The sequence below is a fragment of the Petaurus breviceps genome, unplaced genomic scaffold (genome assembly GCF_028583685.1).
Source record: "Petaurus breviceps papuanus isolate PSGF00001 unplaced genomic scaffold, PetGlider_PUasm1.0 90977, whole genome shotgun sequence".
Lineage (NCBI taxonomy): Eukaryota > Metazoa > Chordata > Mammalia > Diprotodontia > Petauridae > Petaurus > Petaurus breviceps.
This window is the reverse complement of record NW_027187391.1, coordinates 43,190,929-43,216,345: the sequence shown is the minus strand read 5'-3', so window position 1 is coordinate 43,216,345 and position 25,417 is coordinate 43,190,929. Positions and strand designations below refer to the sequence as shown.

The window sequence follows — 25,417 nt, the reverse complement described above, 5'->3', positions numbered from 1 at the left end:
TGTTATCATATTGACTAAGGGTCTATCAATTTTATTGTTTTTTTTTTCATAAAACTAGCTCTTAGTTTTATTTATTAATTCAATAGTTTTCTTAATTTTAATTTTATTAATCTCTCCTTTGGTTTTCAATATTTCTAATTTAGTATTTAATTGGAGATTTTGAATTTGTTCTTTTTCTAGGTTTTTCAATTGCATGTCCAATTCATTGACCTCCCTTTTCTCTAATTTAATCATGTATGCACTCAGGGATATAAAACTTCCCTTAAGAACTGCCTTTAATGCATCCCACAAATTTTGGTATGTTGTCTCAATATTATCATTCTATTGAATGAAATTACTAATTGTTTCTAAAATTTCTTGTTTGACTCACTCATTCTTTAGGATTAAATTGTTTAGTTCCCAATTAGTTTTTAGTCTGTTTTTCCATGGCCCTTTATTGCATCATGATCTGAGAAGGAAGCATTTAATATTTCTGCCTTACTGCACAGAATTGTGAGGTTTTTACGCCCTAGAACATGGTCGATTTTTGAGTATGTGCCATGACCTGCTGAGAAGAAAGCATATTCCTTCTTATCCCCATTCAGTTTTCTCCAGAGATCTATCATACCTACCCTCTCTAAAATTCTGTTCACCTCCTTAACTTCTTTCTTGTTTATTTTGAGGTTGGATTTATCAAGTTCAGAGAGGGGGAGACTAAGGTCTCCCACTAGTATAGTTTTGCTATCTATTTCTTCCTCTAATTCCTTTACCTTCTCCAGGAATTTGGATGCTACACCACTTGGTACATATATGTTAAGTAATGATATCGCTTCATTCTCAATGGTGCCTTTTAGCAGGATATAGTTTGCTTCCTTATCTTTTTTTTTTTTTAAAGCAATCAGGGTTAAGTAACTTGCTCAAGGTTACATGGCCAATTATTTTTGTGTGGGTGCCGAGTATCTGAGGCCGGAACCAATCCCAGGTCTCCCCATGCTGGGGCCGGCACTCTTACTCACTGTGCCATCTGGCTGCCCCTAAGCAATTGGGTTTAAGTAACTTGCTCAAAGTTACATGGCCAGTTATTTTGTGTGGGTGTTGTTTCCTTATCTCTTTTAATTAGATCAATTTTTGCTTTTGCTTTATCTGAGATAAGGATTTCTACCCCTGCTTTTTTTTTTTACTTTAGCTGAGGCATGATATATTTTACTCCAGTCTTTTACCTTTACCCTGTGTATATCCCTCTGTTTCAGATGTGTTTCTTGTAAACAGCATATTGTAGGATTATGATTTTTAATCCATTCTGTTATCTAACTCCGTTTTATGGGAGAGTTCATTCCATTCACATTCACAGTTATGATTATTATGTTTCTTTCCCTCTATCCTATTCCCTCCCCTGTTAATGTTTATATTTTTTCTCCCTTTCTCCCTTCCCCTCCTTAATAGTTTTCCTTTTGACCACTGCCTCCCTCAATATTCCCTTATCAGCCCTCCTCCCTTTTCCTCCCCTTCCCCCGTACTTCTTCCCTCCCTACTAACCCCGCCCCCCTTTCGTAGCCCCTTCCCCTTCCTACTGCCTGTAGGATATTTTTATACTTAATGAAGTATGTTATTTCTTCTTCCCACCAATAGTGACAGGAACAAATCTCATGTGAAGCTCCTCTCCCTCCCCTCTTTCACTCTAATATGATACATTTTGTGTCTCTTCTCTATAGAGTCCTATGCTTAACTGGTTGTTATTCCCTCCTTGCACCAAAACCAGTGAGGGAAAAGCTCATATAATACTCATCTCCCTTCCTTCTTTTCCTCTGCTATATTGTTTTTATGCCCCTTTGTGTGGCATAATTTACCCCTTTACACTTCATTCATTCCTCTTCTTCCATTGCAGTCCCTTTGTAGCCCTTAATAAGATATTTTTTAAATCACCATTTTGTGTATTTTATACTCATACCCTCTAGTTGTCTATAAACAGTTTGCTCTTATTAAATAACAGGGTGTGTGTGTGTGTTTTCCTTGTTCACCTTTCTATGTCACTCTTGCATCTTGTAATTGGAGGTTTAATTTTCCACTGAGCTCTGGCTTTTTCATCAGGAAGATCTGGAAATCTGTTATATCATTGAATGACCATCTCTTTGCCTGGAAGAATATGCTCAGTCTCACTGGGTAGGTGATCCTTGGTTGTAACCTGAGCTCTTTTGCCTTCTGGAAAATTGAATTCCACTGCCTCCAAATCTTTCAGTGTAGAGGCTGCCAGATCCTGTGCGATCCTCACTGTGGTTCCTTGATATTTGAATTGTTTCTTTCTGGCCACTTGAAGTATTTTCTCTTTTACCTGGTAGTTCTTGAGATTGGCCACAACATTTCGAGGACGTTTCAGTTTGGGATCTCTTTCAGAGGGTGTCTGGTGGATTCTCTCGATTTCTGTTTTACCCTCAGGTTCTGGTATCTCAGGGCAATTTTCCTTAATAAGCTCTTGGAGAATGTTGTCCAGGCTCATTTTTTTCATCATGATTTTCTGGTAGGCCTATGATTCTCAGGTTATCTCTCCTGGATCTGTTTTCCATGTTAGTTATTTTTCCATTGAGATACTTTATCTCTTTTTCTAATTTTTCATTCTTGTTGTTTTATTTGACTAATTCTTGGTTCCTCATAGAGTTATTGTTTCAATTTGGTTGATTCTAGTTTTTAGCAAATCATTTTCCTTGGTTAGTTTTTGGAGCTCCTTTTCCATATCATACACTTTTCTTTTTAAGGAGCTGTTTTCGTCATTATAATGTTTTTATAATTCTGATTTTAATAGAATTATTCATTTTGTCTTCTATCTCTCTCATTTGGTTTTCAAAGTTCCTTTTGAGCTCATCTAGGAGAGTTTTCTGTGTTTGGGACTTGTTTCCTGTTGATGCTTCAGCTGTGGGTGTGGAGTCCACAGTAGGACTCCAGAGTCTTTGTAGTCTGCTTTCTACCCATTTTGAGGTAGGGCCCTAGCCACGCCCTTCCTCTAGGGTTCCCAAGCCTTTACAGTTGAGGGTTTTGCCCTGGGGCAATAGTTACTATGTTTTCAGGGTCAGAGGGTGGGGCTTGAGCAGGCTGGGGTCACTCTACCATTCTGGTCCTTGGAGGTCCTGATAGGGGCTTTTAAAATTTCTGGGCTATGGAGTGGTAGTCCCAGGAGTATTTGCTGTCCTGGACAGGGGCCCTGCATTTGGTTCTTACCTTGCTCTTTCCAGTCCCAGCCCTTTGGTAATAGGCCTGGTAGTGGCCCTTGTGTTTGGTGGGATGACTTGCCCCCCGAGTTGATCAGGCCTCCTCCTGGCCTACCTCTCCAACCACCATCTTAATAGAGGTGAAGGACTACATACAAAATGAAATATTTTTTGGACATAACCAATGTGGGAATTTGTTATGCTTGACTAACATGTATTTGTCACATTTTCCCTTTATTAATTTTTTCAATGGGGGATGGGAAGGTGGGAGAGAAAGTAAATGCTAACTGAAAACAATAATTTTTTTTTAACAGAAAGAACTATAGGTCCTCAGAAGGAACCTTAAGGGTCATCCAAATCCAAACCCTTCATTTTATAGAGGAAAATAAGAATCAGCCCTTTTTTTTCTTTCCTAGTATCCAGAGTAGGGCAATTGTTGTGTTAGTGTGTGTGCGCACGCACGCGGAGAGGCCTCTAGCCCTTTGCCATTCATAGCTGGGTAGCTAGAGTTGGCATGAGGCTGCTAGTGAATGATCCTGTTGTTGCTGAGAGAGGTCCCACCAGTGCCAGAGGTCTATTCTCCCCACTCAGGTTCACATAAAGTCATGAATTTGTATTAGACATGGAATAGACTAGGCCCTTTGACCTGTGACCTCCAAAAGTCTGAAAGCCACTAGAGCTCCAAGAGCTAAAGTTCTGAGGCCAGAGTTTGTGGCCGGTCAAGCCTGGTTCACCAACACAGTGCCAAGGAACAACCAAGACTCAGCCCAACTGACCTGAAGTTATATCTAGTCCCACTAAGAAGAGAAACTTACCAATTGGATATGTTAAATTCAGAAGTGAACTTGTTTGAACAAATGCACTGCAGAAACTGCATTAAGTTTGAACTCACTCTCCCTACTGACCAAAGTGGTATAGGAGAGACTGTGGCCCTGGGTATTGGAGGGAATAGTTTGAGCTCCTGTTCTTGCTCTATCTTCTTAGTAAATATTCCTTTATAAAAGTTTAAAAAAAAAAAAAGGAAAAAGAAATTAGGTTCAGAGAGAGTGACTTGTCAAGGTCATACAAGTATTGCAGTAAGTGACAAGACCCAAGATCTGAACCCAGATCCTCTGACTCCAGATCTAGCACTCTTTTCATGACTCTTCTCTCTGCTTGTGGTTCACACATCTAAGACTCAAAGGCATCTTTATCTCTTTCAAGCAAGAAAGCAAAACGAGAACATTTAGTATTTGTAAACATCTACTTAATTTTCATCAAATTTGGGTGCTTCTTGTCTACAGTATACCAGAAAAATATTTATAAATGTAATAAAATACAGTCTATGTAAAATCATGCAATAAATTTCTATTCATTTGAGCACCATGTTTTGGTGCTTCTGGAAATATCACACTTAGCTATGCCAACTGTAACCAATGTTAAATATCTGGGGCCATCAGGAAGGAGTCAATAATCCTCTCTCCTCTGTCCATCTCTCTAAAAGTCATTCCTCTGTTTCATAAACTCTCTTTCTTAAATGAAATCAGCATATAGGTCCATGTACTCTCCAGCTAACTTTTTAGCTCCATTTCTGATATGCTCTTCTACTTTTTAATCCCAAATTAAAATCTGGAGCTCTCATTTCTTGGGTATCTTTCCTCTGATTGGTTCTCTTCCTTATTCAAGATTAGTTTCTGGAAAATTTACCTTAGTACATGACAGTGCAGAAAAATATCACTTGAATAGGTGTCTTTTTTGATGTGGAACACTTCCCTGAAAACTTTACTGAGCCACTTCTTTATAATGAATCAATCCATGGATCCAAAATGGAAGTAAAGGAATTCAAAGTAGATTCTTTTATGCCACCAATAAAAAAAAAAGCTATTTAATTTAATCCTGGTTTGTGAGGGTGCTTCTATGCTGCTAGCAACTGTGATTGGGGGAGTAAACACAGGCAACATAACCTCGGCTATATGCAAACTGCCTATGTGATCAGACTTAAAAAAAAACAAAACAATCCTTAATAATTTTTATTTTTAAATACGGAATTAGCAAAAAGAACCTCAATCTGAGAAAGGGAACTAAAATGAGCAATTTCCTCAGTTATGTAACTAGTCATTGATAAGGAAAATAGGCTAAACCAAAATCCTGTTAAGGCATAATAAATATTTCTGAGCAATTAAAACACTACCTTGTATTTCAGCTGGGGTCAGCAATAAAAAACTGAAAATACTCCATGAATGTTATTAATATTGTACTTTGTTCAGTCATTTTTCAGTTATGTACAACTCTTCATGAGGGTTTTCTTGGCAAAGATATTGGAGTGGTTTGTGATTTCCTTCTCCAGATCATTTTACAGATGAGGAAACTGAGGCAGACAGGGTTAAGTAACTTACCTAGGATCACCGCTAGTGTCTGAGACCACAGGTGAACTTGGGCAGATGATTCTTCCTCATTCCAGGCCCAGTATTCTATCCACTTCACCCTACCCTGTCCCTGTTAGTATTACTATGTGATAAAAGAAGCTATAAAGTCCATCCTCAAACTGTCTACAAACAGATGGTATTCCAAAAGTTTGTAAGTTAGGCTGTTTGTATTTTGAAATGTATTTTCCTGTAGACTGTGGTATGGCTTCTTTCTGGCTGTAAAGGTCAGTCCATAAAAGCTGATCTAATCACTACTATCATTCACACTTAAGTCGTTTTTTAGTTTCTCAAGGACTTTGCACACAAAAATCTTGAAGTACTGAATTATCTCCACTTTACAAATGAGTAAACTGAGGCAGAAAGGCTCACTCAATCATTTAATAAATACTATGTTCCAAACACTGATGATACAAATAAAAAGCTGAAGCAGGCCCTGTCCCAGGTCACATGACTAGTAAGTCACAACCATGCCTTGGTCTTCTCATTTGAAATCCACTGACCTTTGAACAATATTAAGAATAACAGCACAAATAACCTAATCATGATGAGTAACATTTCTATGGGGACATGTGTACTAACAGATTCCATTAGAATTTAAGTTTCTTGGAGCCAGGGATTGCTTTGGTCCTTGTACTTCTTTTCCCAGTGTCTTCAGTACCTGGTGCTAACTAGGGGCTTAAGAAACACTTGATTGATTTCAGCAGAATTGGGGGCATACTGTCCCTAGCTACCCTCATTTCCAACCTACTGCCATGTTCAAAAGCATGGACAAAAATATTACCAAATTTATGTTTTGGTCAACTACCAGCCCTTATTTCCAGATATGGCTATGTTGTAATTCTTACATTCTAGGCAAATAATGCCTATAGAAAGTGAAATTTCTTTTGTTATTAGCTACACATTATAAAAAGGGAAAGAACCTTTGACTTCACAAAAAAATGCAGTGAAAGAAAATGAGTTATAAAACCCCAAATAGCTTAATGTTTTACATAACTTGGCTTGAGACACTTCTAATTTACTTTATTTTTGGAGGGCAATTGGGGTTGTGACTTGCCCAAGGTCACATGGCTAGTTTTGTGTTGTGTCTGAGGCCAGATTTGAACTCAGGACCTGGATTCCAGGTTCAGCTCTGCTATGAACTAGTTAGGTGATTTCAGGTAAGTCACTTCAACCGTCTGGGCTTCGGTTTCTGTATTTGTCAAATAAAGGGATTGGACTAGATCAGGAGTGGGGAAACTTGTGGCCTCAAGGCCACATGTGGCCCTCTAGATCCTCAAGTATGGCCTCTTGACTGAATCCAAACTTCAGAGAACAAATCCCTTTAATAAAAAGATTTGTTCTGTAAAACTTGGACTCAGACAAAAGGCAGCATCCAAGTACCTAAAAGGCCACATGTGGCCTCAAGGTCGCAGGTTTCCCACCCCTGGACTAGATGACTCCTTAACATCTTTCTGGCTTTGAAATTCTATGATTTTGTACTAGACTCATGTGGAAAAACAAAACTGTGGAAGCAGAAATGGAAGATCTTTTAGGCTTTTTATAGGCGAAAGCCTTTATAACTAAGTCATTTTTAAAGAAGCTTGTCTTTGCAATGATTAGCCCTTTACTTCAACATAATCTTTTAGTGTAATTTTATAAATTATAAAAACCAGTAGACTTCCTTTCAAAAGGTAACATCACACTGACTCCACCAGGAACCTTAAGTATAAAAAGTAAGACCTTACCCTCCCCAAGAAGGCTCCTTTGTACCTCTTACATTCAAGAATACTTAAGAAAGTTGCTACCATACAATTCACCACAAATTCAATACTTATTTCAAAATGAATTTTGGGCTGAAATTGGTTCTGTGAAACACTGTACAATCTATACCCTGAGGTATAGATTTCATCAAATCTCAAATTTCATCAAATTTTATCATGCCTGTAATTGGAAATTTTGCATTTGTTGTTAACTTCCTTCTTCTGGATAGGTTACTTCACTTTTTGGGGGGAGGGGGCATGCCTACATTAAGGGTTTTCATTTAAAAGTGGTAGAATGTGTATAGAGGGAAAGGTAGAGTTAGAACAGGTTCTTTCTTCCCCTTTATTAACTGGTGTCATAATTACAAATGATCATCAGATCTTAATGTTAGAAGGTATCTGGGATGAATCCATTCAGAAAGCTCAACAACTGTCTGACAAAGAGTTATGTGGCCTCAAATTAAAAGACCCCCCTATGTAAGGAACTCACTACCTTAGTTCATTCCACTTTCAGAGAATTTTTAACAGCTAGAATTGTTCCACTTCCACACTTCCACACATTGATTCTGGCTTTAAAGATATGACGACGGCTAGTATGTCTCCTCCCAAGTCTTCTCTTTCCCAGGCAAAAAAAAATAAGGGGTGGTAGCTTTTCTACTAACAGGACAAAGAAGGCTCTCAAGCTGCTTACATTTCATAAAGTTTGTGAAACTAGATTTATAAATTACCACCCCACTTTCTCATTTTCCCCCAAGAAGTAACTATTCCAGATGAAGTTATAAACAAAATTCTGATTTTACTACTTATAGAACTTCTGGAGAAAATAAAGGTTTAAAAATGTTCATGAGTTAATAAGTATTTCATATTTATTTACAAGGTTAAGCTATATAGGGAAGAACACAAAACTACAACTCTATAAAACTTGAGCTTCTACCTTTGGTCTAGTTAGAATTCATATAACATTATTCTTCTTATTATATATAAAATAGATTATTATGGAAATTTAATTCCATATAGTAAAAATACAGCACATCAAATATGTAAAAAGGAACTGTGATTCTTCAAAAAACCTAAAGAACACGATTACTTCAGCTTGCAAAACACATATATGAAGGCTAGAAATCAGGGATACTTAAAAACTAGCAATCAATGCAAAAGCTACCTCAAATGAACTATGCCCAATATTTTAGTGTCTGGTTCTCCTATTTTGTCTCACAATTATATAAATTGTAAACAACCAAATTATGTCCTTGGAATTTCTCAAGAACCCTTAATTAATCTGATACAAAAGTACAGCCAAAATACACAGCACTAAAAAGTATACTCAACACAATTTAATATTTCTATGATGACTCAATCAAAAAATCATTAAAAGTACAAACGGGTTACTATTTCTGTAAGGCTTAGTAGGGGTCCAAAGAAATCTGCTCTTTGAATCATTAAAAGCCATTTTTAAAAAGCATGTCTAATTTTTGTGTGAATTTTACTTTAGTCTAAACTGCAATTCAGACAATTAGAATGTAGTAACATACATTGGATTTAATATCACCTTTTTAAAAAATGATTTGGAAGACTTCAAGAATATCAAGTATCATTGTAATGAAGATGAAAAACATTAGGCTGAAATCTATACTCAACCCATGGTATTCTTTGAATATTATTTTTAAGAAATACATCCTGCCTATAATGTACATTTGCTTTTCTCACATAAGAAGAGTTCAGAATATGTTCCCTCTGTATACTTATACATATGTTCTTTCTGTTTTCTGATTGGATTCTTAATAAAGGGTTTATCACATATTCTTACTTCTCAAGTGCAGTGTCAGTAGACTTACAGAATCATGAAATAATTCAAGTACAAGACTGTTACTAATTCTTTGGTGTCAGAGGGTCAAAGAATGTACTCCTTAACATATTATGAAGGCTTAGCATATGTAGCATTTTTTTTTAGCTCTCAGTGGCAATTCTGTATTCATCAGTAACAAGGAAGCAAAACCACGAAATAGGTCAAAGTTAAACTAACACATAAATGATTTTTGCAGTTTACCAAAGACCCAAAATACACAGCAGAATTGTCATCCTGAAGATCAGCACAAGGGTATAAATTTCAACTCCTACATAAAAGTCACAATTAACTTCATTATAATAGAGCACCTGAGTGAAAATCCAAGACCTAAGAGATGGAATAAAAGTGAAAGTTTTTCACCAATATTACCAAACAGGTCAGTTCAAGTCACATGATAAGTTCAAATCAGATAAGTTCAAGCCACTTTATAGCTTTGAATGTAAAGCATTATAAATATTAGTTTACTAGTATCTGAAAGGATGAAAACCACTCTATTAGAATCAACAAATCAATATCAGAAAGCCTGACTTCAAATGTCATTAATCACAGCATGGTCAGCTTTATGGACAAACATCAGATAACATAACTCTCATAGAATTACACTTTTGTTGAACTGTTCATTAAGCTGTGTGGGCTGGGCCACACATTGTCTCCTGGCCTGTCAGCTTAATCCCTGGATCTGCTTCATGTACTGAGCTGAGTATGAAGGGGCCACTTCTAAATTCCTCAGCTGGTTCTCAGTGAGCATGAAGATGCTCCAAGGTTTCCTTGGACAGGGTAATTATATGCACCTGCTCAGTCGGTGAGGTTTCTATCTGGCTGTCCATCATATTGAGACTCTGGATGTGCTCTGTTTGGTCATGCTGAGCTGAAAGAATCAAACCCTGCAGGTGTTCTGGCTGCTGAGTGAGCACCGTAAGGTCAGCAGCTTGGTCAGCTGCCATGTTCTGGGTGCCTTCTGCTGTGACAATGCTGATTCCTTGACTGTGAGTAGGCATGAAATTGATGTTATGGACTGAGTCTGTTACTAGGAGCTGAATTTCTTGCTCTCCAGAGGTGGAAAGTTGATACTGCTGAAGATGGAGAATATTCCTAACTTCTTCTGGGTTGCTGCTGCTGGGAGCATTAGGAGCTTCTGGAAAGGGTTTTTCTTTGCTATGGATTTTTAAGTGAGCCTTCAAGTTGTCTAAACGAGCAAACTGCAAATTACATTCGGGGCAGGAAAAAGGCTTTTTGCCTGTATGTAATATACAGTGTCTCCTCTTAGCACTGGAATCAGAGAAGGACTTCCCACATATTCCACAAGAATATGGCTTTTCTCCTCTGGTAAAAAAACAACAACACAAAATTTACATTTTAATAAAGTTTTCTCATAACTGAGTTTGAATTTTTGGGTGGCAACATGCTGTAGCCCCAACAGTACTTGACTAGGAGGCAGAAGGCATAAGTTCTAATCTTGGCTCTGCCACTTGGACAACTCTCTTAATTTGTCTCAGGCTCATGTCTAAAAAATAAGTACATTGGGCGAGATTATCTACTTGCTGCTAAAATGTCAAGACTCTAGGAAATGCATCATCTCTCCTTAATTCATAGAAAAAATCCATGTGTTTATATAACCACATGAACATTATTAATGTTACTATAATAAAAAAACATCTGAGCAATCCCCAGATGTGTATATTCAAAAAATGACAGTGATCCAGGTTAAGACTAACTTGAATGAATAAAAATATTCTATGCACCCTTAATTTTTTTATCGTAGATTTAAGTTTCGAACAAATTGGCAATATTTCTGTAAACAAAATTTCGGACTTAACTGTTGAAAGAATATGATATTAAAATGCTTGATGAAAAATCCTACTGGAGTAATATTTTCAGGAGAAGACTTCTATATATGATAAATATCAGAAAAACCATACCGATGTATTCTGATGTGTGTCTGAAGGGAACTTTTTGCTGTAAAAGACTTCCCACAGATTTCACAAGTAAATGGCTTTTCACCTTTAAGAAAAAAGAGAAATATTGTGAAATGCACTTATAGCCCAAGTAACTCTATTATCAAGAATAGAGTAAAAGGCAAACAAGCTTCAACAAGCATTCATTAAAAATATTCATTAAATATTGCAGGTTCTGTGGAGGATACAAGAGGATTAGAACACACAGATATTATTCCTGCCCATGAAACCATTAGTTGAAGAGACTAATATGTACATGACAACTCATGACAATATACAGTGTCCCAAAAGTCTTGCTATAGTTAAGTTTTAACTGTATAGCATGTCTGATTTCTCTATCTTCAGATCTCTCCACACTTAATTACAAGTAGGAAAAATACTTTTTTCCTCCTTGTCAGGGTGCTTTTGTTAATGGCCAAAGCACTGAAGATTTGAAGGCAGTAAAATCTAAGCTGGTATAACCTCAAATCCACAATCTCATGTCTAATGCTTGAACAAATTCTGGAAATATTTACTTACTTTTATTATCATAAGGGTCATTTATTATTTATGTTTTGGAAGACAAAAAGTTAATCCTATTTCATATGAACTTTATTAATATTGGCAATGTATTTTCTCCCCATGTTTTATTTTTTAAAATAAGTTTTCATTGATATGTTGTTTTTATATCACCTGTATTTCCCAATGTATATCCTTCTCCTCCCCACTCCCAGAGAGTCTTCCTTTACAACAAAGGAAAAAAAGCAGCTTAGCAAAGCTATCACATTGAAAGAGTCTGACATTATCTGTAGCCTTTATTCAATCCTCCACCCACACCAAAAAGGTAGGGGTACGGAGAGAAAGTACCTTCTTAGGGACCAAACTTGGTCATTAAAGTTTCATCACGTTGTTTCGTTGTTTTGTTGCTGTGTTTTATTACTGTCATCATTGTTCTTAATGCTTTCCTGGTTCTGCTTACTTTTTATTTTGTATCCATTCATGTCTTCCCATGTTTCTCTATATTTTGACCATATAGTAATATTCTATAACATTCACATATCACAACTTGTTTAGCTTTTACCAAACTCGCACATCTATTCTGTTTTCAATTCTTTGCTACTATAAAGAGTGCTACTGTAAATAATCTTGTGATTATGAGGACTTTCTTTGATTCACTGACCTCTTTTAGGCCTAGAAGTAATTCTGAGTCAGAGTATGGACATTTTAGTCACTTAATTCGCATAATTCCAAAGTGCTTTTATAATTCCAAACTGCTTTCCAGAATGGCCAGGATAGTTTGCAGTTCAACCAACACTATATTAGTGTTTTTGTCTTTCCACATCCTCACCAATGTGTGGGCTATTCCCATCTTTTGTCATCTTTGATAATCTGGAACAGACTAGATAAAGGAGAATCAGAAATAATGGGACTCAATAATCCAATGACCAATAAACCTGAAAATATAAATTACTTAGAAAAAAACCCTATTATTAAAAACGTTCCATATATACACAAAAATTTTCATAGTAGCATGTTTTTGTGCTAGCAAAGAACTGGAAACAAAGTAGATGCCCATCAACTGGGAAATAGCTAAACACATTTTTGATACATGAATGTAACAGAATATTACCATGCCGCAAAAAATTATGAATCTGATGACTACAGAGCAAAAAAGACTTTTGCTAATTCATGCAAAGTGAAGTAAGCAGAACCAAGAAAGCAATATACATGACAACTATGGCAATGTAAATGAAAGAACCACTACCATAAAACAATAAAAATTAATGCTGTAGAATTTCAAAGATAAAGTTTGGCTTCAAAGAAGAGATATAGTAAGATATCTCCCCTCCTCTGAAGAGTAGAAATGAAGTGGAGCACACAGGTGTGGAACACTGTATGTAATATCATAATTTCTCAATGTATTGATCAGTTTTGCATAATATTCTTTCTCCTCTTTCTTTTTTTAAAAAAAAACTGTGCTATAAGAGATGACTGGGGGAAGGAGGACAGAAACAAGGGAAAATTAGGATATATAAGACAAAATATAGCAAGCAAATTTATTTTAAAAGAAAGAAAAATGGACTGGCTTCACCAAGCTATTTTACTAAGATGGATTTTTTAAAAATTTAGGTCCAAATTCTTCCCCCCTCCCCAATCTATTTAAAAAAACAAACGACTGACAGCAACAAAATTGGAGGGAAAACAACTATCAATGTCATTTAGAATATTACTTAATCTTGCTGGTGGCATAAGGGATCAAGTAAGTTATTGACTGTTATTGTTGTCCAAAATCAAAACCTAAATTTTTATAGACAAGAATGGCATCACCAGGGTGGGGAAAATCACAATTATCGATCAAGTACCTACAGTGTGCAAAGCACTGCACTAGAAACTTGGGGGTGGGGGAAAGGGAATAATAAATAGCACACACAGTATCCACTCTCACAGAACTTATACTCTGACAGGCTTTATCAGTACCAGTTCATACACTGCACTAAATGACTTTTCCTTCCCTTTAGGAATTTTCATCTTAAGGAAACAATTTTGAAGTTTTCTTAATTATCCATAGAATTACAAAATTTAAGTAGTTGCAAATAAAATATCTGGGATAAAATAGTTAACACAACATACATTAACCATAATTTCAGTCAAGTTGAAGAGCAGGGACAGCTGCTGTATTTCTGTGGTTTTCCACGGTTTCACATGTATAATTGATATCATACTGCTTGTCTTCTCAATGAGTGGGGAAGGGCAAGAGGGAGGGAAAGAACATGAAACTCAAAATTTTTAAAAACCAATAAAGTCTAGAAATAAATATTACATTAAAAAAAAAAACATTTCTGTGAAGGTTCCGGCTAAACATTTTCCGATATAGTCTGGGCAGAGGAGGTTCTTCCTAACTAAATCTGCATTATCCATTCATTACTTCCTTAGTTCATGCTAGGGTCCTGCCCCTTTCACTGTCCAGTTCAAGGCCAGAACTGAATGTCAGATGGGGCTACCAATGATTTCTAGTCTCATTCCCCCTAGGCCCTCAGGCAGATCTTGAGACTAAATTCTTTTTCAGTTTCTTAAACAAAGAAAGCAATCATCCCCTCCCCCTAGTCTATTCATATGGTTTGCAGGTCATGGGTTTAAGTATTTTAAAATTCTATTCAGTTTTTGGATATATCCTTCTTTCCTACATGTGTTTTATCTAGTCAAGTCAATTTGGATACAAATATGTGAGAAGAAAATCTATTACACAATGGAACTAGAAGAGGAAAAATGTTCATAATATAATAAAACTAGTTGATTTTTTTTCTCTTCAGCAGCTGACAGCTAACTGCACTCACTTGAGTCATGTAGTGAAGAATATCCTTTAAATGGTGCCTTCTTAGAGAAATATGAAAACCAAATTCTACTCTAATGTAAAATCATGAACTATTTCCCTACACCATAACATATAGAATGTAGTGGGCTAAATAATGACATTACCCTGAATTCACTGATGTGTGAATTAACTTAACAAGCAATTTCTGGACAACTACTTTGTGTATGTGTACTAGGTGCTGAGGGGTTGTAAATGAACCCGGATCCTTTGTTGTCTTCAGTTTATATTTCTGCTGGAACAAGAAGATACACACACACGGAACAGTTAAGTAGTAACACAAGAGAGTGTATGACAAAATAAAAATGTGTGGTATAGACAATACGTACTACAGGAATTCTGGGAAGAAAGATCAAAGTGAGCTGAAAATGATTTTAATATGAAGAAAAACTTGACACTGGGAATAAGCATGAGGTCTGGAGGACAGTGAAAGAGAACAGGAGGAAACATGGGGGGGGTGACAATCAATCAACTCTTAATAAATTGTGTTTATTAAGAGCCTATTATATGTCAGTCATTGTACTAAGCACTGGGGATAGTAGTATCAAGCATGAAACACAATCCTTACTCAAAATAAGCATATAAATATAAAGTTAATAAATAAAAATACAAACTAAATAATTAAATAAAAGGCAGTTTGGGAGGGAGGGTGGTAGTTGGGGGTAGGAGGTAGAAACCAGGAAAGGCTTCATGCAGAAGATGCTACCTGAGCTCTGTCTAAAAGGAAGAAAAAGGCTCTATGAGGTGGAGGTAAGGTGAGGGTGCATTTTAAACATCAAATGCATGGAGATGGGAGATGGAGTATTGTGAGAAAAGAGAAAGCCAGTTGGGCTGAATTGCAGTGTAAGAGGATGATGAATGGCTAAAGGGATTGGAAAGATAGGTTAGGGCCAGGTTTTATAAAGCTTTAAAAGGTAAAATAGGAATTTATCTTTTATCTGAGACAAAAGGAAGCCATTGGAACTTGGTGAATAGGAGAAATCACATGATCAGATCTATTCTTAAGAAAAATTATTTTGATAGCAGTATAGAGAACAAACCAGAGTAGGGAGAGGCTTGAAGTGCGAGGAGACAGCTGCAATAATCTAGGTGAGAACAGATGCGGGTCTGAAATAAAGTAGTAGATGTGTGAAGAGAAAGAGTTGTACTTGAGAGATATTTTGAAGGTAGAAATGGCAACATTTAGCAATTGATTGGATATGTGCGGGGAGGGAGAGCGAGGTGTCCAAGATAATGCCAAGATTATAAACCTGATACATTGGAGTGATAGTGGTGCCTACAACAGAAATAAGGAAGTTTGGAAAATAGAAGATTTTAGGCAGAGAGATGAGTTAATTTTCAGATAATGAATATAGTGGAATAAAGGTGAATGGAGAGGCTTAAGTCTGATGACAAAGATACAAATAATATATAAGCACTTGAAAAGAGAAATGGTAACCATTAGAAACCAGAAATGGTTTAACAAGAACATGGTATTCCAAACAATAATCAATTGAAGGAACTGGGAATGTTTAGCATGGAGAAGAGAAAACTCAGGGGATAAATAATAGCTATGGTACAATGAAAAGGGTGCCAGCTTTGGAAAAGATTAACATGGTACTGTTTATACTGGTTTTGCTTACTTAATGTACAAACATGGGAAAATCACTAAACTTCTTTGGGCCAATTTTCTCATCTGTAAAATCAGGGGTAGGATGAGATGATGTTTAAGATCTCTGCCAGGTCTAGATCTGTGATCCCATTTCATATTTGAAGGTCTGTCATGTGGAAGGATATACTTGTTCTGCGTGGCCTTAGAAGGGACAACTAACAGCCATGGGTCAAAGCTGCAGAGGCAGGTTTAGGTTTTATATAAACAATCACTCACTAAGTAGGTTGTATAGGGCATTCTTGTTCAGGTCTTAGTTATAGTAGACAACTCTTGAGGTCACTTCCAACTCAGATTGTGAAAATTCTATGCTAAATCTGGACTTTATCCTATCAAATGACACTTATATAGCACTAAATTTTCACTTAATTCACAACTCTAGGATTACATCTTCCTCCCCTTTTTATAGATCAATAAAAGGAGGCTCAGGGAGGATGGATTGGTTGTGTCTAAGGTGGCACAGTTTATAAAATGTTAGAATTAGAAGGGAACTTTGAGATCATCTGGTCCAAACTCATCATTTTAAAGATAATGAAACTGAAGGGGATCAAGAGAGCTGACTTGCACAGGCATACAAGTGTTTAAGCCAGAATTAAGACCTAGCAAAAACCAGTTCCCTTCCACCCCATACCATACCATATCCCCCCCACCCTCAACCAAAACAAACAAAAAACCCCAGTGTCTTAGGAAGATCAATATGATGTCAGTATATGGTACAGACCAGAGAGTAAGAGGCTACAAGCAGAATTCAAGTCAGGAGGCTACTGTGGTGTAAGTTCGAGATGAGGTATATACGTACTAGAGTTGTAGCAGTAGGAATAGAGAAAGGATGGAGACATGAAGCATTTTCAAAGGTTCAACAGGACTTGGATCAAATTAAGATCCAAAATATGTTTGTTGTGTTTTTCTTATTTTAAAGGTCAGTCAGCACCAACAGTAAAAACATTTCAGATTTAAAATGTCTACAAAAACTCACTATAATAGAAATGAACAATATCCCAAATTGAGAACATTTTCTATTAGAAATCTGGTATCAACACATCATAAAGTTACCCTGCCCCAAAAGTTATGAAGCCCAACACTTTTACTTGGCTTACCTTAACATAAAAGGTTTTGAGTTTCCTTTATCACTCCTATCACCTTTCGCTGCCCAAAGCTGACTTTCCTGGAGGTGGTAGAGCTCAACTATTAAGTAACAAGAAGTGTTGTTTCTAGGGGGAAAAATTATTTGAGCGATTCTTACTGCCTAAGCTAACTTTGACAGTCAGCTATATTTTCCCTCTTCTCTCCCAAATATCTTGGTAACCACATCCAATGTGGAAAGTGCTCTAAGTGGGGTAATGGCTTGGCTATGATTTGTACTATCTTGTGGCCTTCGGGCCTCCATTAAAGTCTTATTTTTAGCACCTCATCCAGGTGTGGAGGCGACTTGACCATAGACCTCAGAAAGACTGTAGAACAGAGAACGAGTTCTGGCAGGTATTATGGGACTGAAAAGACGCTGAACGTGAGCCTTTGAACAAGGACTTTGAACACGCCTATCTGCTGCCTAAGAACCCGCTTAACTAGATTTAAAGATACTCATCTAGCGAAAGGCTGGCGTGAGGTGTTGAATTTTTTTGACTACAGGAAATAACAAAGAGCATCTTCTAAGAGTCACTTCTGTCAGTAGAAGAGTGCCCAAACAGATGAAATCACAAATCCATAAAGGAAGTAGTCTAAACCCAATATGTATATTACAATAAACTATTCAATAAAAATGATGATTAAAGTAAATATATTCTTAGGGGACTACTAATTTTACAGAAAACTTTACGTTAATACAAACAAACAAAAAGTCCTACCCTTTTCTACAGATGGATGTTGCCAGAATTTCTGCAGTTTGTCAAGGCTGGATATTTGAAACCTGTAAGCTAGGTAGTATAGGTATTATAACTATTTTAGGGATGGGGAAACTGGCACTTAACAAGATTAAGTGGTTTACCCCTGGTCAGCCTACATCAGAGGAAAGATGTGAACCTAAGTCTTCTTGATTCCAAGTCCAGCACCCTATCCACTAAACAAGACTGATTATCTATTGCAACAAAACATGTCATACGTTCACATTACCTGTGTGTGTTCTCAGATGTTTCTTTAACTGAGATACATCCATGAATTTGCGATGACAGTGGTTACATTCCGGTAACGAATGGCCTTGTCGCAATAATAAAAAAAGTGTCAGTGTATGTATGTTTCCCTGTATTTCTTCAGTGATCTGTGTTAAAGCACTTCCCTGCAAAATAACCACTTTAATATAATACTTTAACAAAACAATGGTTTTCATTGATTATTTCTACAATAATTTCTATTTATCTTCACACTTTATTTCAGTGAAATTATGCTGAGTGCACTAATGGTCCAAGTTGAGTTGCCCTTTACTCTGCCTTAAATGAACTTCTTCCACCTTTCCTCTCTGAAACCTGGGAGGGGCCAAGGTCAATGATCTCACCACTTTCAACCAACCCACTGCTTTCTCTGCTGTTGGCAGATGAATGCAGGTGGGAAACAAGAAACAAATAAATCAAGGACAGAAACAACAGGGGCTAAGCGCTACAGGGGACTCCTTTGGAAGTTACTATTTGTCTGCCTCTGCCCTATGATCCAGATAATATATTTTGGTGAACAAAGAGACAAGCTATACCAAGTTAACTAAGGCCTAAGAAGTGAATAAGTTTATGGTACCCCTTAAAGCTGGAAGGGGCTAAAAATGTAGAAGAGGAATAACATAGCATAGTATAGTACAGAATCCTAATATTGTGGGAGCTAACTTGGATTTCTTTGAAAACAAATACCAACTCTATTTTATTATTTACTTAGTTCTGTTTTGGATACCAGAGCTGTGTTATTTTCCCTCATTTCACCAATCCAGATTTTCCCCAAAATCCTTGTACCTGTATGGACTCGGTAATGACTCTTTAGTTGTCTTTTCTGGCTGAAATACTTTCCACATTGATCACAGGTAAAAGACTTCTGTCCTGGGTAGGGGTGGGAGGAGAAAGGTGGAGGAAGAGGGAGGGAGGTAAAAAAAGGAAAATTAACTTTGTCTAAGCTATAAAATTCAGGAAGGAAAAGGAAAATATATAATCTCACCACTGGGGAAAGCCCATTTCATTTAACAGGGAAAGTGATTCTCAATTACAACATCATGCTCAATGTCAGCCAGAATTTATAGAAGCTTAAAATGGAAAATTCTTTCTGGGAGGTGGGGGTGGAGGGTGGGGTGGAATAGTCTGAAAGACATTATTACATCTTCAAAAGACAGAAAGACATTATGGTAAAGCTTGGGGTTGGAGAATCTGGTAGTTTTAATCCTAACTAAAGAAATGGATGGCTTTTTGGCATTAGTTTGATTTACTCTGAATATGATTAGTTACCTGTGTGTAGGCTCATATGCTCCAGTAGAGAATGCTTTGTAGTCAAAGCCTTACTGCAAACAGTACAGGTATATGGCCGTTCCCCTGTGTGCATCCTTGTGTGAACTTGCAGTGAGTGCTTCTGGGCAAAACCTTTTCCACACTCATTACATTTGAAAGGTCGTTCCCCTAGAGCAAGTCCAAAAATAGGAGAATGTAAAAAATTAAATCCAAACATGTATTTAAGTATCCACCAGGCACAAGACACCCTACTAAGCACTGGGAATATAAAAATGGGGAAAAAATAAAACAAAAGGAAAAAAAACAACCCAGACCAAGCCTCAAGGAGTTTAGTCTAGCAAGCTGATAAAACACAAGTACACTAACTGTAAGATTGAAGGGGCCAGGAGATATCAAGCAGGGTTGTGAGAAACAGAAGGAAGGACAGACCACTTGTAGCTGAAGGCTCTGGGAAGGTATGAGGGTCTTGAAGGACAGGAATAAGAATTGTCAAAGAAGGTGTGGAAGCATTTGGTTTCAGGCAATGGGGATGAGGAGGCAGCACTGTAGAGGAGAGATTGTTCAATTGTTATGTTATGAAATGAAGCATAGCGAGAGGAAAAAGACGAGTAAACAGCTAGTAATACAGTAGACTTGCACATATGAGTGTGCAAGAGGAACAAATGGAGAGTAGAACAAGAAACCACTTTTCCTGATGATGACAATAATGTAAAAGAAAATAATTTTGAAAGACTTCAAAACTCTGATCAATGCAAGGACCAATTATGTTGTCAAAAGGGAAGAGGATTCATTAAGAGATGTAGTTATAAGTCCCTGGATCTCAAAGGTCCTATCCTACTTTGATCCTAAATGATAACTGAAGATATGGAAATTAATAAAACTGTTGAGGGAAAGAATACATACATAGATGAGGGTTTAGCATACAGCCTTGAGAGAAGCCCACACTTGTAAAGAGAAAGAAGACAAGGGACCAGTAATGGAGACTAAGAAGGAACTACCCCCATGACAGAATATGAAAAAAAAAAACTGTCAGGGCCAGGGTGATTAATAGGATTAAAATTGTGTGGAAAGGTCGAGGAGGATGGGGACTAAGAAGTGTTTATTGGAGCTCACTGGTTATCTTTGTCAGAACACAGAATAGGAAGGACTGAGGAATGGGTGGGTGGTAATGTGGTAGAAGCATTAAATGAAAACTTTGTTCTAGAGCTTAGCAGTGAAGGGGAAGAGATAGTTGGTGGTAGCTTGAATGATTAGCAGGGTCAAACAACAAAATTCAACAAAATATGTATTATTTGCCTAGCACAATAAGGTATTATGCCCTCCAGAAATTTATATCCTACTGAAGATCAAAGGATGAATCTTTTAGGATACAGAGACCTAAGCATGTATACACATGCCTATGCAAAGGAAAGTATCAGAGATGCTAAAGGTGTCAGACCGGATGACTGATATATGGTCCCAGAAGTAGCCTTCAACACAAATGGGGTAAACTTTGACAAAAACAAAGTTTCTAACCTTCTCAACTAATCAGTCAAATGTAGGGTATAAGGAATTAAACAAACAAAAAATTTCAACATACCAAGAAAGCATTATACCTGTATGACTTCTCTGATGAATTGCTAAAAAGTGATTATACTTAAACACCTTGCCACACTCTTTACAGCGAGCCTCAGAACCAGGGCGTTTTCTTCTTCCAGATACTCTCTTGGCTGAATACTGATCATCTTCATCCCCAACAAGTTTATAATCTTTAAGTTTAACAGATCTCTGAATTCTGCGCTTGCTGTAACGACTCTGACTGCCTTGTACATCCTGGGACTTAGGATCACAGTTCTCATCTTCTTCTGTTGGCATTTCCACAGAGCCTGACACACAGGCATGCTCAGATTCTTCTACTTCTCTTACTGGGATCTGTTCATTTGTTATACTATTGCTTCCTTCTACTGTTTTTGCCATAGAGTTCTGTTTATTTTGAACAGAATTATTCTCTCTGAGTTGGATGTCTTCAAGTGAAGCCATTTCTGGTTTTACTGCTTGCAAATTTTTTACTTTTCTTGGTCTCCCTCGTTTTCGCTTTGGAGGGTCATCATTTTTCTTATTAGAAATAACAACTACTGGAGCTCCACCAGTTGCCAAAGAGGTTGGATTTGATGAGTTATGATTGCTTTGATAGTCAGTATAAGCATTTACTAAGTCATACACTTTTAAAAACTGAGCAGTAGCCAATATTTGTTCTGTACTTTTTTCACTGGCCTGAAGATAACCTGTATAGATGAATTCTAGCAGTATACCAAATGTGTCAGCTAACATACCTTCCAGCATATATATTGACTGGCCTATCTCCCCTTCTTCTGCAAACATCATTGAGAAATACTCACTACTGGCAGCAAGTAAAGCTTTGTGGGCCCGGAAATGTACGTTTTCCACTATGAGGGTGATATCACAGAGAAAATCTCTTTTCCTTTGTTCCTCAAAATTAGCCAGAATTGTACTACTGTGCGCCTCTGAATGTACAATGAGCTTCTCAGAAGACAATGGAGTTTCTTCTGCCATTTTTGTTCCAAGCCAAAAGGGTCTAAGCCTGTGAAAGGAAAAAGATGCTTTAAAAATAAAACACAGGCTTTGGTAAATTTACCAGAAGGTGAAAATGAAATGGTCAAATTTTCTCTGTACAGCGGAAACAAGACTAGGTAAATAAGCAAATCTGTGATTTTGTCGTTCTGATTCCTAGGGTGAAAATTTCCTCCATTAATGCAGATTACCATTGGGTTTACATAGTCCAAGTTTAGTGCTTGGGACCTCTCAAAAAAATCTCTCTGGTTCAGTTGGCCCCAATATGATGCTTCTTCTGGGAACCTCAGAATATAGCTTAATGTAACTCCTGTTTCTGTACAACAGTTCAATGTAACAAAGCAAAAATAAAACAGGACTTTATTTTACCCCACAGAAAGAATGCAAAAACTCAAAGGTGCTCATGAATAACCAATACAATTTTTTCTCAAACAAACCTTGACATTCTGGTGACAGACAACACATCACCAGCCTTCTATTACTACCCTAACAATATAGATTCCTGTGGAAGGGAAATGAACTTGGTGTTTCTAAAGAGGCTCCCTGACCCCTAAAATGGCATAATCAATTACACTGTAAATCCTAGGAAATTGCCTGAGGCACAAAGAAGTGATTAGCTCAGGATTATTCATGTAGTAAAAGTGAGAAGTGATCCCAAGTGATCCAGGCTCTAAACTCAATACTCTTTTTTAACTTATGAGAGTTAAAGAAACTGGATTTGAAAACAGGAGACTACAGTTAAAATGTGTTGCTTATTCTTATCTAGCAACACAGTTATTGACAAATCACAGCCTCTTAATCTTAGTATCTTCCTATGTAAATTACCTACCTCACAGGGTTGTTGTGAGCAAAGTGCTTTGCAAACTAACAATTTTATGCAAGATGCAAGAGTAAACATTTTAAAAAGTATTAACATTTCATTTTAAAATGCCTATCTGTAAAGAATACCAAAAGTCAGAGTGTAGTGTACAATTCTAGTCCTAATTTAGCTGGGTGACTTTGGGTAAATCATTTAATCCTTGTGCTTTAGTTTCCCTAGTAAAATTACAGGGGTGAATAAAATACCTTCAAGACCTCTTCTAGTTCTATCAGTCATTGGAACAAGAGTTTGTATAGCTCTGGTTTTTCAGTTCCCTATTATAAGCATGACAATCATCCTGTTTGTAGGATAACAGTCTAGTACAGCATGGATAAGGAGCTCAAAAGGTACACAATTTCACTTTAGAAACAAATGTGTAAAAAAAAAATCAGGATTTTTGGTTTAACTCGACCTATGATCTCTTCACTACAGGGACCTCTTGAAGGGGCATTCCTTCTACCAAAGCAGATACATACCTGCTGTGCAACTTAAGGATCTTTTAAGAGTTGCCTGGAACATTAAGCAATTTGCTCAAGGTTACAAAACCTTCGGAGGATGAATTTGAATTCAGTTCCTTCTTTTTACACAGCTGAACTGTGGAGTATAATATGATATAAAGAGTTGGCGATGGGGTTCGTAACCTTTTTCTGCTATCACGGACTCCTTTGGTTGTCTGATATGCCATAGGATTCCCTTCTTAGAATGTTACCTCAATCTCTCAGAACATTTGTTGCATAAAATAAAATACATCGGATTACAAAGAAAGCCAATCAAAGCAGAATACAGTTATTAAAATTTAAAGTTCAAGGACCTCAGGTAAGGAAAACAGTGTAACTCGGTAATTTTACAGTCGAAAATGACTGATGGGGATGAGGTGGGTGGTACACCGTAAAGAGCCTGACCCAGTAGTCAGAGGTCTTGGGTTCAAATGCTATTTTAGTGCCTGTGTGATCTCACTTAACCTCTCTCGGCCTCAGTTTTCTTTTAGGAAAACGAGATGGCCTTATGTCCATTGCAATTCTGGCTTTATGACCCCAAGAATGTATACGAATACTAGATGGTAGCGCCTAATACTTTATACAAATAATTAAGGATTTCCCTTAACTACGAGACTCAGAAAAATGGTGGGGGGGAGGGGAGAGAGGGGTCAGGCTGACGTCACCCGCGCTGGGCCCCGCTCACTGACAGCTTCCAAGCCCCGGGTGCAGTTGTCGGTCGCCAGGAGGGGCGGCAGGGACTCAGGGGCCCGCAGGGGTCGGAGGAGGAGGAGGCGGAGGCGGCTGGGGTGAGCAGGTTACCTTGGCTGGGGCAGCAGGGCTCCCGCGGATCACCCGGACGAGGCCCGTGGCTGGCTTGGGGGCCGTGGCCTCCCCAAGAATGAGAAGGGGAAGGCTAGTCCAGCCGGGGCCCGCCCCTCCCCGCCCCGCAGCGGGGACCCCGGCCAAAGGGCAGCCAGGGCAGACCCCGACCCCGGGGCACCCCGAGCCACAAGCTCTCCGCCTCCCCAACAGCCGCCTGCTCAGCCGGCCAGAGAAACAGCGTCCCGGCTTCCCAACCCCGGAAGTAGCACCGCCCCTCTCCCTCGAGCGTGCCTGCGTCATGACGGCCCCAGCGCGAGCACGTGGCCCACCACTGAAAAAGGCCGGAGTCTCTTGGGTCTGGTTCGGGCTCTGAGAGGGGTGGTGCCGGTGTCGAGAGCGCGCTCTGGGCTTCCGGGGCGCGTGCGCCGAGCGTGTGTGGTGAAGGTACTTACTGAAGCTGGCGACACTGAGCTAATTGGCTTGCGGCTACTGTGGAGTGACAGGGGTCCTTAGAGATCTTCATAGACTGGGGGTAGGGTGGGACTAGACCTGTGATTTCGTTATTATGAGATACTTCCAGATGAGGGAACTCCCTCTACCTTTGGAGGCATGTGGACATCTGCTGTTGTATACAGTCCTGAGCATGGAGAGTTTAAGTGATTTGGACAAGGTCACCCAGATTGGCGTTGAACCCACGTACAACACACAGTCAATTCAATTTCAGGTCAATTCAGTATACAAGTATTAAGCGCCTACTATGTGCCAAGCAAGCCAGGTCAGCTGAATCAGCAAGATACCCTGAAAGAGTGACGGGAGCTGGCCTGTGTCCCGCCGCCAGTCAAACCGCCATCACCACTTCGACCCTGTCTCCCCTCAGACACCGATGGAGACAACCCGGGACCCTGCACCCCAAAGCCCTGGAAATAGCCAGCCCAATGCCCTCGGCTCTCATCTTGGGAATCAGTAGTTACGGGGCAGTCTGGCTACTGCTCCTCTGGGTGTGCAGACACGGTTACTGAAGAGAAAGAAAGGAAAGTCCTTGCCACAAAAGCCTTGGCGCCATCAAACGGTTCAACTTAAGAAACTGAAGAGATTTAATCCGTTGAAACGTCATTAAAGAAGCATTAGGTTACCCATACGTCTTAATATACT

General features: G+C 38.2%; 1 protein-coding gene across 4 annotated transcripts; it reads right to left on the bottom strand.

Annotated features, from left to right (window-relative positions):
- Window positions 1-8,094: 8,094 nt before the first annotated feature.
- Window positions 8,095-24,524, bottom strand: ZBTB24 (zinc finger and BTB domain containing 24). Of its 4 annotated transcripts, XM_069077077.1 has the most exons (9): window positions 24,263-24,524; window positions 21,130-22,115; window positions 19,535-19,702; window positions 19,052-19,135; window positions 18,231-18,314; window positions 17,219-17,327; window positions 11,797-11,846; window positions 11,089-11,170; window positions 8,095-10,492 (listed from the first exon to the last, which is right to left on the bottom strand). In XM_069077077.1, the coding sequence occupies exons 2-9, from the start codon at window positions 22,085-22,087 to the stop codon at window positions 9,907-9,909; spliced, it is 2,121 nt and encodes a 706-aa protein (XP_068933178.1). In that variant the 5' UTR covers window positions 22,088-22,115; window positions 24,263-24,524; the 3' UTR covers window positions 8,095-9,906. The 4 variants fall into 4 exon arrangements, with proteins under 4 accessions (XP_068933178.1, XP_068933175.1, XP_068933176.1 ...); XM_069077074.1 differs by lacking the exons at window positions 11,797-11,846; window positions 17,219-17,327 and having other exon boundaries at window positions 24,263-24,521; XM_069077075.1 differs by lacking the exons at window positions 11,797-11,846; window positions 17,219-17,327; window positions 24,263-24,524 and adding an exon at window positions 23,441-24,163.
- Between the last annotated feature and the right edge of the window lie 893 nt (window positions 24,525-25,417).